Source organism: Citrus clementina, unplaced genomic scaffold, assembly GCF_000493195.1.
Source record: "Citrus clementina cultivar Clemenules unplaced genomic scaffold, Citrus_clementina_v1.0 scaffold_9, whole genome shotgun sequence".
Taxonomy (NCBI): Eukaryota; Viridiplantae; Streptophyta; class Magnoliopsida; order Sapindales; family Rutaceae; genus Citrus; species Citrus x clementina.
Genome location: NW_006261964.1, coordinates 12,523,347 through 12,537,033, shown reverse-complemented (window position 1 = coordinate 12,537,033; position 13,687 = coordinate 12,523,347). Strand labels below are relative to the sequence as shown.

The 13,687-nt window shown below is 35.2% G+C and overlaps 1 protein-coding gene across 1 annotated transcript; it reads left to right on the top strand.

Annotated features, from left to right (window-relative positions):
- The first annotated feature begins 1,076 nt into the window (after nt 1–1,076).
- LOC18033171 (flowering time control protein FY) lies at nt 1,077–13,459 on the top strand. The gene is made up of 18 exons (XM_006420671.2): nt 1,077–1,455; nt 2,462–2,553; nt 3,722–3,790; nt 3,928–4,032; nt 4,896–4,991; nt 5,084–5,166; nt 5,265–5,336; nt 5,419–5,516; nt 6,685–6,744; nt 6,839–6,899; nt 6,983–7,070; nt 7,220–7,283; nt 8,515–8,593; nt 9,990–10,079; nt 10,652–10,740; nt 11,007–11,521; nt 12,589–12,816; nt 13,150–13,459. The coding sequence occupies exons 1-18, from the start codon at nt 1,269–1,271 to the stop codon at nt 13,219–13,221; spliced, it is 2,148 nt and encodes a 715-aa protein (XP_006420734.1). The 5' UTR covers nt 1,077–1,268; the 3' UTR covers nt 13,222–13,459.
- Nucleotides 13,460–13,687: the final 228 nt, after the last annotated feature.

Below are 13,687 nucleotides of genomic sequence, written 5' to 3'. Positions count from 1 at the left end.
CACGAAGATTTTTACGTGGTTCGGCCAACCTCGCCTACATCCACACGCCTCCAAGCTTTCCGGGCTTGAGGATTTCACTAAGCAAACCTGCAAGGTTTCAAATGCTTACACTTGACTTCCAAGGTGTCAATGAACCTTTACAATAAGAGATTATCCCCAATCTCTTAGCCCAAGTGTATCCCAACACTTACAATCACTCAAAGTAAAAGATTACAAATTATTTTTCTCTCACACAATATTTAAGATTACAAATCAATGCCCAAAGTGTGAATAGATGAAGCAAGAATGTGTTTAAAGCTCTATGAAGATTGTATTCTTGAATATAAGCTCAATGGTCGTGTTGTGATCAAACTTGTTTGAATTTGAATGAGCTTATTTATAGTTGGAGCTGAAAACTAGCCGTTATTGACTTTCTGCACACTGTCGGATCGCTGTTAACTAGATGTTGGATCGCTGTTTGACTGGTCAATATGACCATTAGGCTGATTTTCAAATTTGTCGGATCACCGTTTAGGTCCAGAGGCTAATCTTTAGTTCTGTTCAATATCGGCGAGCCGTTTATCAGATTTGTCGGATCGCCGTTTAGGTCCAGCGACTAATCTTCAATTCTGTTTGATATCGGCGAGCCGTTTATTAACATTGTCGGATCGTCGTTTTTCACAAAAACTGCTGCAGTGAACTATTTTGCAAGATAACTGTTTGTCTCCAAATCTTTATAAAAACACTTTATAAAACTTGTCAAAATAGATGAAAATTATTTTGAACTTTTAAAAGATTAATCAATCTTAATCAAGTTTGTTATCATCAAAATCAATAAAGAAATATTTATGTTAACAAAAATTATATAAAAATAATAATTTAAAATTGTAAGATTTTATATATTTCATAAAAAATTAAAATAATACTGTTTTTAAAGTGAAATTTTATGTCGAGCAATTTTAATATGGATTTGCATTTAATAAATTAAATTGGGGGTATTTTAGAGAATAAAATGTAAAAGGGCTATTATAAGAATTTTGAAGGATGATCCATTTCCATCGTCCATCCGGCCCAAATTTAATTTAAAAATTAAGAGAAATTGAAAAATAAAAAACCGAATTGGAACTGTATAATATCTATACACTCTCTCTTTCCCGCTTCCCTCAGTCTCTCGTGTTTCATCAAAATTAGGGTTTAGGGTTTTGATCCAGAGCTCCTCCAATCTCCTAATATTCAAAACTGTCTCTCACAGGAATTCCTCTCATTACCGTCAAGATTTTCCGGCGACAATGATGTACGGTGATCCTCAACAACATCACAATCAGCAGCAGCCAGGTGGTGGAGGGGACCACTTCAATAGGGGCCCACAGCCGCCACAACCGCCTGGACCACCAATGATGCGGCAGCCTTCGGCCTCTTCCAGTACTCTCAACCCACCCGAATTTCATCACCTGCCTTCCAACCCTCCTTACGACGGTAACTCTTTCAATTCTTTACAAATTTAGATGCATTTCATTTATAGTTAGTTACGTGCATATTTAATTTATTTTAAAAATTTTTTTGTGCTGCATTTTGTGCTTAAATTTTAGGAATTCTCGATTGATGCTAAATTTAGGTCCATTTAAGTGATTGAATTATGACCTTTCAATTGGGATTTAATGTGGTGATTTTGTTTAGGCTTTAAGTTGTGTGGATGGATTTTTGTTAGGGATAAGTTAGTGTGAAAACTAAATTGTTTGTTTTAGGTGACAATTCAAATGAGCAATCGTTGTTAGTGTTGGTGGAAACAGTGAATTCAAAATCTGGTAAGGTTGGTCCTTGAAAAAATTTAGAGAATTTTGGAGGTTACTGCTGGCATGATTTCAGTAGGCATTGTTATTCAGTTAACAAAGATTTAGATCATCGAATTCGGTTTGTAAGGTTTGCATAGTAGATTAGTTTTCAATTGCCACACGCATTAAATAAGATGAAGAGATTTGGAGATGCTTTACTTTATTTTTCTGAAAACGTGGAAAAAAAGATCGGATGTGACACAATAATTTTCCCTGCCACAATCACCTGGACCACCATCTCTGTTTTAATCTCAGAATATTGCTTCAGCTTAGTATATCTAGATAATGAGAAAAGAAAAATAATTTTTTTTTTCTTTGTTGTAATTCATGATACACAACTACAGCAGACACTGCCAGCTTTGTAGTTGTAGTATAGCCTGGAAACCACTATCAAGAGGCTGTCTCAGAGTAGAGCAGGTGGTTTTGGATTCCATACTGACAATTCTCTGATTAGACTTCAGTGTTCAGACTGTAGGCATTTTGGTTTTACGTGAATCACTTTGGCATCTGATGATGCACTTCTAAGTGGACAAAAATTTTGAATTATGGTCCGTTTCTTTTCATGAAGAGTAACTTGCACTTTGATGGAAGTTCTGGTATTCTGATGTTTATCTGAATGGTTAATTTATTTTGAATGATTCTTGATGCAGCTCATGGTGACAGTTTTGCTGCAAAAAGAATGAGAAAGCTCACTCAAAGGAGGGCAGTTGATTATACTAGCACTGTTGTTCGGTATATGCAGGTACCTTCTGTTTATCTATTATTTGTGTTATTCTTTTTGCTTATAGATGTTTCCTCAAATGTTCTTATGATTATTTTGTCTCTTGTTTTACTTATATCATCCTTATGATTGATAGGCTGTTTCTTTTTACTATTATGGCTTTAGATTTGGTCAGAAATGTCTCTAAAATTCTTGCCATCATTTGTAATATTCTGCTGACGCAGGATATCTGTTTTTCTATTTTGTTAAGAGAGTTCTTTTACTTAATGATCGTGTTGAACTTCTTCTTTGGAAAAGAAACATAAAGTTATTGATTAGAAGAATTTACATAATATATTAGTTTTTTTCCCCTGCATATTCAGATCTTTAATATCTTGTGGATTATTATGTAAAGAGAATTCTCTTGGGTACTTTTAATGATACAGGTGGACATGTCTGTATGAATTGTGTTCTTAATACTTTGCTTTTTAACTAATGTAGTTTGATTACATAGAAATGAAGAAGCACCGTTTTTGGCATAGGGACAGATGATATGCTGTATAATGATGAGCTTTCCTCATTGCTATTGATGGGGGATTAAATTTCTAGTTAAACATTCCTCCTAGAGTAGCTGTTAATACGAATAACAGAAACTCTGTTATAGCCATTTCTGTACATTCAATGTACTCCACGGATAGAGGAATACATAGAGTTGAACATAGTAAAATAAGAAATTGAATTTCCTATTTTTAACTTACAATATTATCTTTCTTTCATTCCCCCAAGAGATTGTGCTTAATAGTTCAAGTTACTGTTGGGCCACTGAACTTAGAATCGTGGATTGCACATTTCTGAGTATATTACTTTTGTATTCTCTAGGTTGGATGTGTTTTCACATTCCTTTCTATGACTTGTATAACTTATCTTGAGAATTTATTTGTGCAAGGGTTTTGATCCGTTGTAAAAGAAATTGGGTGTAATTTTTGTTAAAAGTTCTAGATCACAGGCTTGTTTGGCAAATTGGATTGCTAGTTGTTTGTGAAGATTTCCTAGTGTAGAGATAAACTTGTTTCTTTTGTTTGCACTATGTTTATTTCCCATTACAGATTCATTCAGTAAACTTAGTGGAGAGATGTATGTTTGCATATTTTGGTTGGTTAATGGAATTTTGGATTGAACTGGTTGCAACCTGATACCAATGTTTCTGCAGATTCGAATGTGGCAGCGGGATTCAAGGGACAGGACGGTATTGCAAGCTACCCCCGCAGCGGCAATTGATGTTAGTGAACACTTTTTCTCTGTATTTTTCCTTTTCCTGTATTGATCAGAATCATGTCAGTTGTGTAAGTCTCATCAGAGTTTGGATCCTGTGCTTTTTTGTTTGTGTGAATTCTGACCTTGCTGTGATCCTTGCAGATGTTACCTACAGTTGCCTATGCTGATAATCCATCAACAAGCTTTGCTGCAAAGTTTGTTCACACATCTCTTAACAAGAATCGTTGTTCAATTAATCGGGTTTTGGTGAGGAAGACTAAATCAAGTTTTTTGACATTCATAGTTTGCTGAGTAGCTTTCCTTTGTTTTCCACACATCAAATCAAACAACCTCAAATCCTCTTTCTGGTTTCACTTTGGTCCATTAATGAAATGAACCCTGGATGAAGCAGCTACCTGTTATCTCTACCTGTTACTAAATGTACTTGTTTTCTTTTTGGAATTTAAAAGTCAAGGTTTTTTTGGCAATGGTCCTTTCTTGGAAGTGGTATTCTATTTTACTTCAGTAATGTTTTCAATAATTTTTTTTCTGGAAAACAAGAATATGACATGTCAGCTTAATTTTGGCTGTAATTTTGACATTCAATGAGTACAAACCTCTGGAATAGGAGGCATTCTTATCTTTTAACACATTATAGATAACTGAGATATCTATACTTGAATGTTAGTGACATTGAATATTGGCTACTGTAGACTTGCTCTTGTGGTTGACTTAGCTTCAATGTGTTATGTAGTTCCCTTTGCTCACCTTGTAATTGAAGGAAAATGATAAAAAGGAACCGTACCTGCTTCATGCTGTATGTTTTAATTGCATAGCTACGTATGACTAGTCAGCTTTATGTGAGAAACATGGTAGCTGTAGAAATAGGTTTGGCTATGATAGGTTTCTAGTAGTCTCTGCTAATCATGGGCACCTAATGTGGTGGAACCACACTTGTCCTTTTCTGGTTTATATGTGATGTGCAGACATGACATGTTATGCATTTGCATCTGTTTATATGTTAAACTTATATGCCTTGACATTTTTAATTGGTCTTCAACATGGTATGCACTATTTTTCTTGTGTATATCCTATTCATGAACTGTGTGCTGACTTGCTTCCCCTTTTAGTGGACTCCCACCGGTAGGCGTCTTATCACTGGCTCTCAAAGTGGAGAATTTACTCTTTGGAATGGACAATCCTTCAATTTTGAAATGATTCTTCAGGTACATAATAGTTATTTGTGCTGCTTCGACATATCTAAAACAAGCCAAACTGATGGTTTTTGGTAAATTTAAATATTCTCGTATATGTTTAGGCCCATGATCATGCAATTAGATCTATGGTATGGAGCCACAATGATAACTGGATGGTCTCTGGTGATGATGGCGGTGCAATAAAGTAAATATGCCAATCAAAGCTATATAGTTGTTACTATTATTCAATGGAAATGTGAATTTTTGTTGAGATAAAGATATGTACATTGGGGAAACTTTTAGGTATTGGCAGAACAACATGAATAATGTGAAGGCCAATAAATCTGCTCATAAAGAATCAGTCCGTGATTTAAGGTAAGCTTTTATCTGTTTATTCTTTCATATTTTTCTAGAGCATTTTGCAAGAATCACTCTTATGCCAACCTTTTGAATATAGCTTCTGTCGGACTGACTTGAAGTTCTGTTCCTGTTCTGATGATACAACTGTTAAAGTTTGGGACTTTGCTCGATGCCAAGAAGAGCGTTCCTTAACTGGTAATGTGCCTTGACTAGTCAATGAAAGTAATATTGAGTTTGTTGCCTAGTTTTGATGCATTCATTATGTTGGTGGAGATGCAGTTAGGTCTGATATTGTCCCCTTAATGGAGCATTTTAGTGCCAAGCCTTTGATAAATCCTTTATTTATATGGCTTATTCTGCTTCATATTTGAAAATTATTATAGTATATTTGTGTTACATGATATATGCCAGTACCTTTGCTTTCTCTGCCCGATGTCAAAACAGTTTCGTGATATCTCTTTTTTCTTATCCAACACAATTGAGAAGGTGTTGTAGTTTGTATGGTTGAAACTGTCTTTTTGAGCATAAGCTTCTCTCTTTGCACTGCATGTAGATACAAAGTTTTCAAGTTCAGAGATTTGACAGTTCAAGCAATTGGGTAGATTTTTATTTATTATTATTATTAAACATAGTAATAATTGTAATTAAGCAATCTTTCTGACAACAGCTCAACTTTCATATTTGCACTATCAAAATATTCTGACAACATATCTTTCATCATGTTTGAAGTTAATTGCTTACTGAATTCCATGCGAATGTTTAAAGTTTATTGCTTACTGAATTCCATGTTACCTAAATATTAAATATGTAATAGGTAAAAAGAATTGGTATAGAGACAAATTTGCCCAGTAGCCTTAATATTTTGGCTGAGAATCAACTCAGGAGAATTAACTATCTCTATGATTTTAGTTACAAATATAGCATGACCCCTGAAAGTTGCATTGATAAGTGCATTTACACTTGCACGTGCAAGCACGCAAGGGGAATAGAAATTTCTGTGATGAATTTGCCAAATTGCACATTTACTTTATGCTAATTGCAGAGAGTTTTTTATTTGTTAGTTTTTTTCCCTCTTTATCTATATGGCATTTAGCCGCATACATGCATGACTTCTCTGCATCTTCTGGTTCATTGGTATACTTATCTCTTGTATTATATTTTTATTTTGCCTTCTATTTTATTCTTTCTTCATGAAATATTCATGTTGCATCATGATAGGATCAATAACCATTATATGTAAAACAGCTTCTTCCTTTAGTGCAACCATCATTGTTTCTGATTACTAAGTTTATTGTGTGATTTATGTGTCAAGCGTGCATGAGCTAACCTAAGAGTTTTCTGTATGTGGTTTGAACTCAGGCAGGCCATGGTTGGGATGTGAAGAGTGTTGATTGGCACCCTACCAAATCTCTTCTAGTTTCAGGTTCGTTCTATGTCTCTTACTAACTACTTTGCGGATGTATTGATGTGAGAAGGTATATCCACGATTATTGCTGCTAATTGCCATTTTTTCTTAGGTGGAAAAGATAGCCTTGTGAAACTTTGGGATGCCAAAAGTGGGAGAGAACTATGCTCTTTGTGAGTACAGTATCTTTGTGTTAAAAGTTGTAATTTTGTTTTAAGTATTAACAATTTTATTAAAGTTATTCATTTCTTTGCAGTCATGGTCACAAAAATATGGTTCTTTGTGTGAAGTGGAACCAAAATGGTAACTGGGTACTGACTGCCTCCAAGGATCAGATTATCAAGGTGGTGGTTCCTACTTTCTTAAACTCTTTTGATTAAATTATGAAACTTGAATGTTGATGTTTAATACTTTTTTAAATTGCTTTCTTCTTTTTTTCCCCTTCTTTCTTTCACAATTTTGACATTTTCTTCAAAATATTATGTGTTTCCAGCTTTATGACATAAGAGCTATGAAGGAGCTTGAATCATTCCGTGGCCACCGAAAGGATGTGACTGGTTAGTAACAATTATTTTCCTAGTGAAATCATGCTTGAGTCTGATAAAATTGAAAAGTATTGCTTAACCCACAGAAAGTAAAATTGCAAAGGATATTGTGGGTAAATATGCCAAGTATTTTTGATGATTTGCATATTGAGAACTAACATCAAATAATTTTGAGAGGGTATCAAGAGGCTAGGCCAGTGGTTTGCTCGCACAAGTTATAGGTTGATTACTTGGGGCGACCTATGTGACAAAATTTCATAATTTTCCTACTTACAAAGATTGTGGGGTTCAAGTGACATCCTAGTTTCGAACTCAAGTTTGCGACAGGTCCAGAAAATTTCTGTTTAGGAAAAAAGTAAAAGAAGAAATGGAGAGAAATTGCATTAGCATGATTAATATGCTAGGTTACGTAGAGTAACTTGGTTTGGAGATTAAACTTCCTTGCTGACTGTAGTGAGTATACAATCAGTGTTGCATTCCAGTCCTTACTTTACAACATGTATTGTCATCAGCACTATCAGTCTGAATTAATTTTTATGGACTTTAAAAGGAGCTTGTACTTCTGATATACTTACTTAGTCACAGTTGCAAATAAAGGACTTGAATCCTCTTTATCAAAACTTGATCCCTCTTGCACTTTACTTGAAATCCTAAAACCTCTCAGCATGATACTTGGTAAACTAATTTGAAAAATCTACTAATCTTGAAACATCTATAAGACAAAATTTGAAATTTGACATTTTGAGCTGTTTAAATTACAATTTATTTTCTCATCCCTTAAACATTTGGGATTTGCATACTATCCAAAAGATGCACCGTCTCCGGCAAACAATTCCTGAAACTGGAAAATTATTTTGAGCTTTTTAAATTACAATTTATTTTATCACCCCTTAAATGTTTGGGTTTTGCACACTATCTGAAAGATTGCATTTATCAGTCTGCTATATTCCTGAAAAATAAGTGCAAATATGAAGGCAACTGTGCTAAAAGATATGTTGTCAGAAAGATTGCTTCATCAAAATAAAGATAGTACCAAAACTACCATTTTCCATCTTTTCTTCATTTTGTGTTTCAACTTATGCTTAAATTTCTCTTATTTTAATGTGACTTGTAGCTGAACATGACGAAGCTTAGGGTGTACGTCTTGTTTCTATAAGATTCATTATGATAATTTGCTTACTCTTCTTATTCAACTTGTATGTGGATAATACTTATGGCTAATGTCTTGTTTTAAACATTGTAGCATTGGCTTGGCATCCATTTCATGAAGAATACTTTGTCAGTGGAAGTCTCGACGGTTCCATTTTCCATTGGCTTGTCGGGTAATTTCATTTTTGATTAAAAAAATATTTTTACTGGTTTCATAAATTTTCACCTCATGTACACATCAGAATTGTATTATCGTTGTTAATAGTTTTCATTACCTGTTTTTATGTGATCATGGTATATATTTACTGAATGAATAGGGGGAGAAGAATTATTATTTTCCCTTTTCTTTTGGCCACTCAATAAGTTGAAGAGTATTTAGATGAAGAATTCTGGCTTCAGAGGCTTTGGGGTCTTAACTTTTGAGGATATCATGTTGAATACTAATCTCGCATTTGCTTAATATTATTACAAAGAATTATTATCTTAAGCTATTCTCAAATACTTACAAAAATATTGTGAGAATGCACTGCATAACTTTTTTGTCAACTTTTATTTTGTAATTCCTTAAAATGTAAACTCTAACATCTTATTACACAGAACATATGTGAAAAAATGTAATCACCTTTTACCCTTCTGTCTTTTTCTTAATTCATCTCTCATATTTTTGCAATTATGGCTGTTCAAGGATGGAAGAAATAGATTGAATTTTGTAAACACAAAGATAGCTCCCACATGGGTTACTCAGTGATTAAGAAAAGAGAGAAAACTTCTGCAGTGACTTGAGGAACGCAAATTAAGAGAACTTATTATTTTATTGTATTAAGTTTAGATGCAGTGTATGAGCTGACTACTAGTTGCTTTTCATGTAACTTTTAGTAATTTTATAATACTTAGATAAATGAATCTTTGTGATTTAGTGATCTACCAACATCTGACAATTATCTTTGTGATTTACCAACATCTGATAATTGTGGAACCAGATTTTAGAAATTTTGAGATGCCTGAGCTGGTGTTCTATTATATATTTTGTTTCCTTGTGTCAGTATTTTGAACTGGTTTCTTTTTTGTTCCCTTATTGGCTTTGTTTATTGGTGGGCGGAGAAGGATAAAGGCTTGGTTGCCTGAAGGGTTTTCGTCATTGGATCCTTTTTTTTAAAAAAAAAAAAATTTCACACTACCGTACATTAGAGAGAGGAAATAATTGCTTCTGGTTGAGTGGAGAAATTTGCTGCTAGGACTGATAGAAATACTACTAAACTATTGGTTATTTGAGTATGTGCTAACCATAGATTAGGGCCCAATCTATTGTGGACTTCACTAAGTTTGCAAGCTTTTTGTCTTCAAATCTTCTTTATTTGTTGGGAGGGGGGGGGGGGGGGGTGGGGCTGCCTATGTTTTGTTGCTCTGACATTGGAAATTTTATTTAGCTTTTGATGAGATTGATTTCACTAGTAAAAGATATGATGTCTTGACATGTTATTGCAATTTCTATTACTCTCTGAGATTTGGAATGAATTTTCAGAGGGATTTGTAGCTATATGACTACTAAAAAATTATTCTGGTTCTCAGGCATGAAACTCCGCAAGTTGAAATTCATAATGTACATGATAACACTGTATGGGACTTGGCGTGGCATCCCATCGGATATCTTCTTTGTAGGTAAAGACAATTTCATGTTTATTTTTATCTTTTGATACCTCTCAAGGAAAAAGGATTTCTCTTTTGCTTAATGTCTTGAGACATCAACTGAAATTATGTTTAGTCCACTTACTGTAATCTGTGGTCTGTCCCTTTTTTTTTATGTTGTCCAATTCTTCAGCATTTTTCTGTATTATATCTCATCTTTTGCTACAGTTTAGTTGCTGATTTTTTTTGGCACCAGTTTATCGTAATGTTTAATGCTTGTTTGTAGCCATTAGTAGAATATTTGAGTTAATTGAAAATGCTTGTAGAGGTCTCATAACATTTAGTTGGTGCTGTCAACTTTTTGCTAGATTATGACAATGATGCTTCTGGTTTCTCAGCTCTGTGACCAGCCATTGCTCTCTGTGTATCTTTCACTGACACGATCCTGCTCCATAGTAATACTAAATTAAACATAAGAGATGGTTGTGTTTTTAAATTTGTCCACAGCTTTCTCCCGGTTAACATTCTTGTGATGGTTTTATCTGTCACTGTGTATTTATCAAGCTTGGCCACCTCTTTTGTGACTGAAACCGTTTCTTTTGCAGTGGTAGCAATGATCACACCACAAAGTTTTGGTGTAGGAATAGGCCAGGGGACACTGCTCGTGATAAATTTAACATGGGTCAGAACCAAGGTTGTTATCCTCTCACCTTGTCCTCCTCTTCTGGTTGTTTTCTTTTGTATGCTGGAGCTGTATGGCCCAAGTTCTGTAGATTTGACTTGTATGAATTAAATGATGGAAAAGGAAAATCCAAAAAATGATTTTAATTCTGTGGCATATTTGATTCTGATTTTATAAGTGCTTGATGTTATTTTACTAGTCAACACCAGCAATCCTATCAGTTTAAAATTTTCTCTCTTTTCCCTTTCCCCATGATCATTCTAAATATTTAAATTCAGGTTATGGTGAACAAAATGCTGTCTTTGCTGGCCGCATGCCTGGAAATTTCCCTCTGCCAGAAGGACCAACAACTCCAGGACCATTTGCTCCAGGACTGACTCGAAATGAAGGAACTATCCCCGGGGTCGGAGTTGCTATGCCGTTATCTATTCCATCATTTGATTCAGCAGCTCAGGGGGAGCAAAAGCAGCCTCTTTCCATGCCTTTAGGAGCACCTCCTCTTCCACCTGGTCCACATCCCTCTCTTCTTACAGCCAATCAGCAGCAGGGATATCAACAAAATCCTCCACCGATGCCACCGCAACAGCATCAGGGACACCCACAGCAAATGCCCCATTTGGCAATGCCACCTCAAAATATGCCACAGCTGCAGCCTCCATCCCACTTGCCCATGCTTCAACATCCGCATATATCTCGTCCACCACCTCAAATGCCCCAACTTGGCATGCCTTCTCCCATGCCAGGTTCTTTGCCCACACCTTCATCGCATCCAATGTCAATGCCTGTTCCTGTGGTATGATACTGTGCACAGCTCTACTTTTCATTTGTTGATTTTCCTCTCGTATGCAATTTATCTATCGGTTTTGCTTTGTCACATTGATGTGAAGGTTTCTTCTTTTCATGAACAGTAAAGACGTCTTTGGGTGGTTTATTATGAGTTGGCATTTTCTTCATATCACCTGTGTAAATTTGAATGAAATGTGTTGGGTATGAACCTTAGATGGATTATCTTCACCTCCCAATATTTGAAGTATGTTTGATATTGCTCTTTGCACCAGGCTATAGAGTTTGTGCCATTGTTATCTTAACAGATGAGAAAATGAAAATTAATTGTAAATAGCCAGTTGTGAAAAAATTAAAGGATACTACTTTCAAAATTTCAACTGACCTTTAGAGCATCATTGAGATTTAAATTTAATTGTAAAGTTTCTGAGAAAATTCTGTTAATAATGAAATATAACATGTTATCAGTGTTGAATCTCTTCTGACTTTGCTTTTCCAGAGTCTAGTGACTTTAAAAAAGTTGTCTGTGGGAAGCCTACTTCTCAGAAGTTATTTGGCAGAATTTAGTATGCTAGTTTTTTGAAAATAGCTTTTGAGAACTAAAAAATAATAATTCTGACCAGGTTATATGTTGCTAAAAGTGTAACCCTTAGTTCTTACTAGTTATTGTAAGATTTCAAGTGTAAAGGAGTTTGTGATGAACCTTGGTGCATCACCGATGTTGCTAATAGCTGACCGACATCTTATTTGTTTGGTTTCTATTCTTAATGTAGTAGTTGCAGAAAAGAGATTTTTTGTGTGTTATGCGATAACACTTGTGCCTGTATGTTAATTGCATTAGACAGTTTTTCTTTCTAAATTTTACACTGATTTCTCAACAATAAACTCCAAAAAATCTGTTACATTCAAACATCGAAGCAGATTTTCTCAGAAAGTTTTTCTCGTGGTTACTTTGAATTGTTTAAAAGGACATGTCCTGCTTGAAAGCTTTCTACGAAACCAGTCTGTAGATTTTCTTTCTTCTTTGTTCCAAATGTGTTTCAATGTTGCTAATCAAAAATTGGTTTCTGAGTTTAGGGGATGCAAGGATCTATGAATCAGATGGCTCCACCAATGCAACAAGGCCATTATATGGGCATGAACCCCATGCACTCTGGGGGTGGTGCACCTCCTCAAGTTGGAGGCTTTCCAAATGGCATGCAGGGCCCTCCAAATTCAAGCGGGCCCCAAATGTATCCACAGGGTGGTGCATTCAACCGTCCACAAGGACAAATGCCAATGATGCCAGGATATAATCCCTTCCAGGTAAGCCCTAAATTTGATGCTGCAATGATCAAACCTGATATTGGAGATTGATATAAATCCCCAGACTCTAGGTTATTGAAATCAATGTGGTGCCTGACAAGCACTAACCATTTAGCTGACCCATCTCTCTCTCTCTCTCTCTATATATATATATCAAGTGAGGCAGCCCTCATTTTAATAAAGTAATGTTAATTGGAACTCCATAATTCCATTCCATCTTCATGGTGGAGTTGGATTTTACATTTTGACTTTATTCCCATAATTGTTCTTGGAAGTAAATTTTGTATGCCGGCTCTAAAGAAGCTGACGTATTATAAGCTTGCTTATTTGCAGTCGGGTAATCAATCTGGTATGGCCCCGCCACCTCCACCAGGTCCACCACCACACGGCCAAAGTCAGCAGTAGGCAGTTGTACTATAATCACTCGCATCACAGATTTGCAGCCATCTAGGATTTAAGCGAGCATTCTGTTTCTAACCCTCTGACTCTCCTTTGTATTCAATTTTCATTTTTCTAGTTGATATATTTATTTTTCCTCCTTTTTGCCCATTTCTGTAATCATGCGGTGTGCGATCTTGGTCATAATTTAATTGGATGCATGGGTTGTGCCATTTATATTATACAATTTAATTACAATTAGATATGTCAGTCCCTAGTGCTTTGGAATTTCATTTGTATCATTAGGACTGAATTCCTTTGGTTCTTGAAATTGCACTCAGTTATTGCAAAGGTGAAAATTTGCAAAGGTCAAAGGTGAAAAATTGATAGGGTTGCATTCAATTAACGAATAAACAGTATTAACTTTCAAATTCGATTTAAGGGTTCGTCTACATTCTACAATTCAACTCGGGATATTTATAATATTTATAAG

Bases quoted from the DNA above. Each gene is read 5' to 3' on its own strand.
- LOC18033171 (XM_006420671.2), top strand. From the start codon at position 1,269: ATGATGTACGGTGATCCTCAACAACATCACAATCAGCAGCAGCCAGGT. The intron at 4,033-4,895 runs GTGAGGAAGACT...TTCCCCTTTTAG, and splicing joins GTTCAATTAATCGGGTTTTG to TGGACTCCCACCGGTAGGCG. The intron at 12,817-13,149 runs GTAAGCCCTAAA...GCTTATTTGCAG, and splicing joins CAGGATATAATCCCTTCCAG to TCGGGTAATCAATCTGGTAT.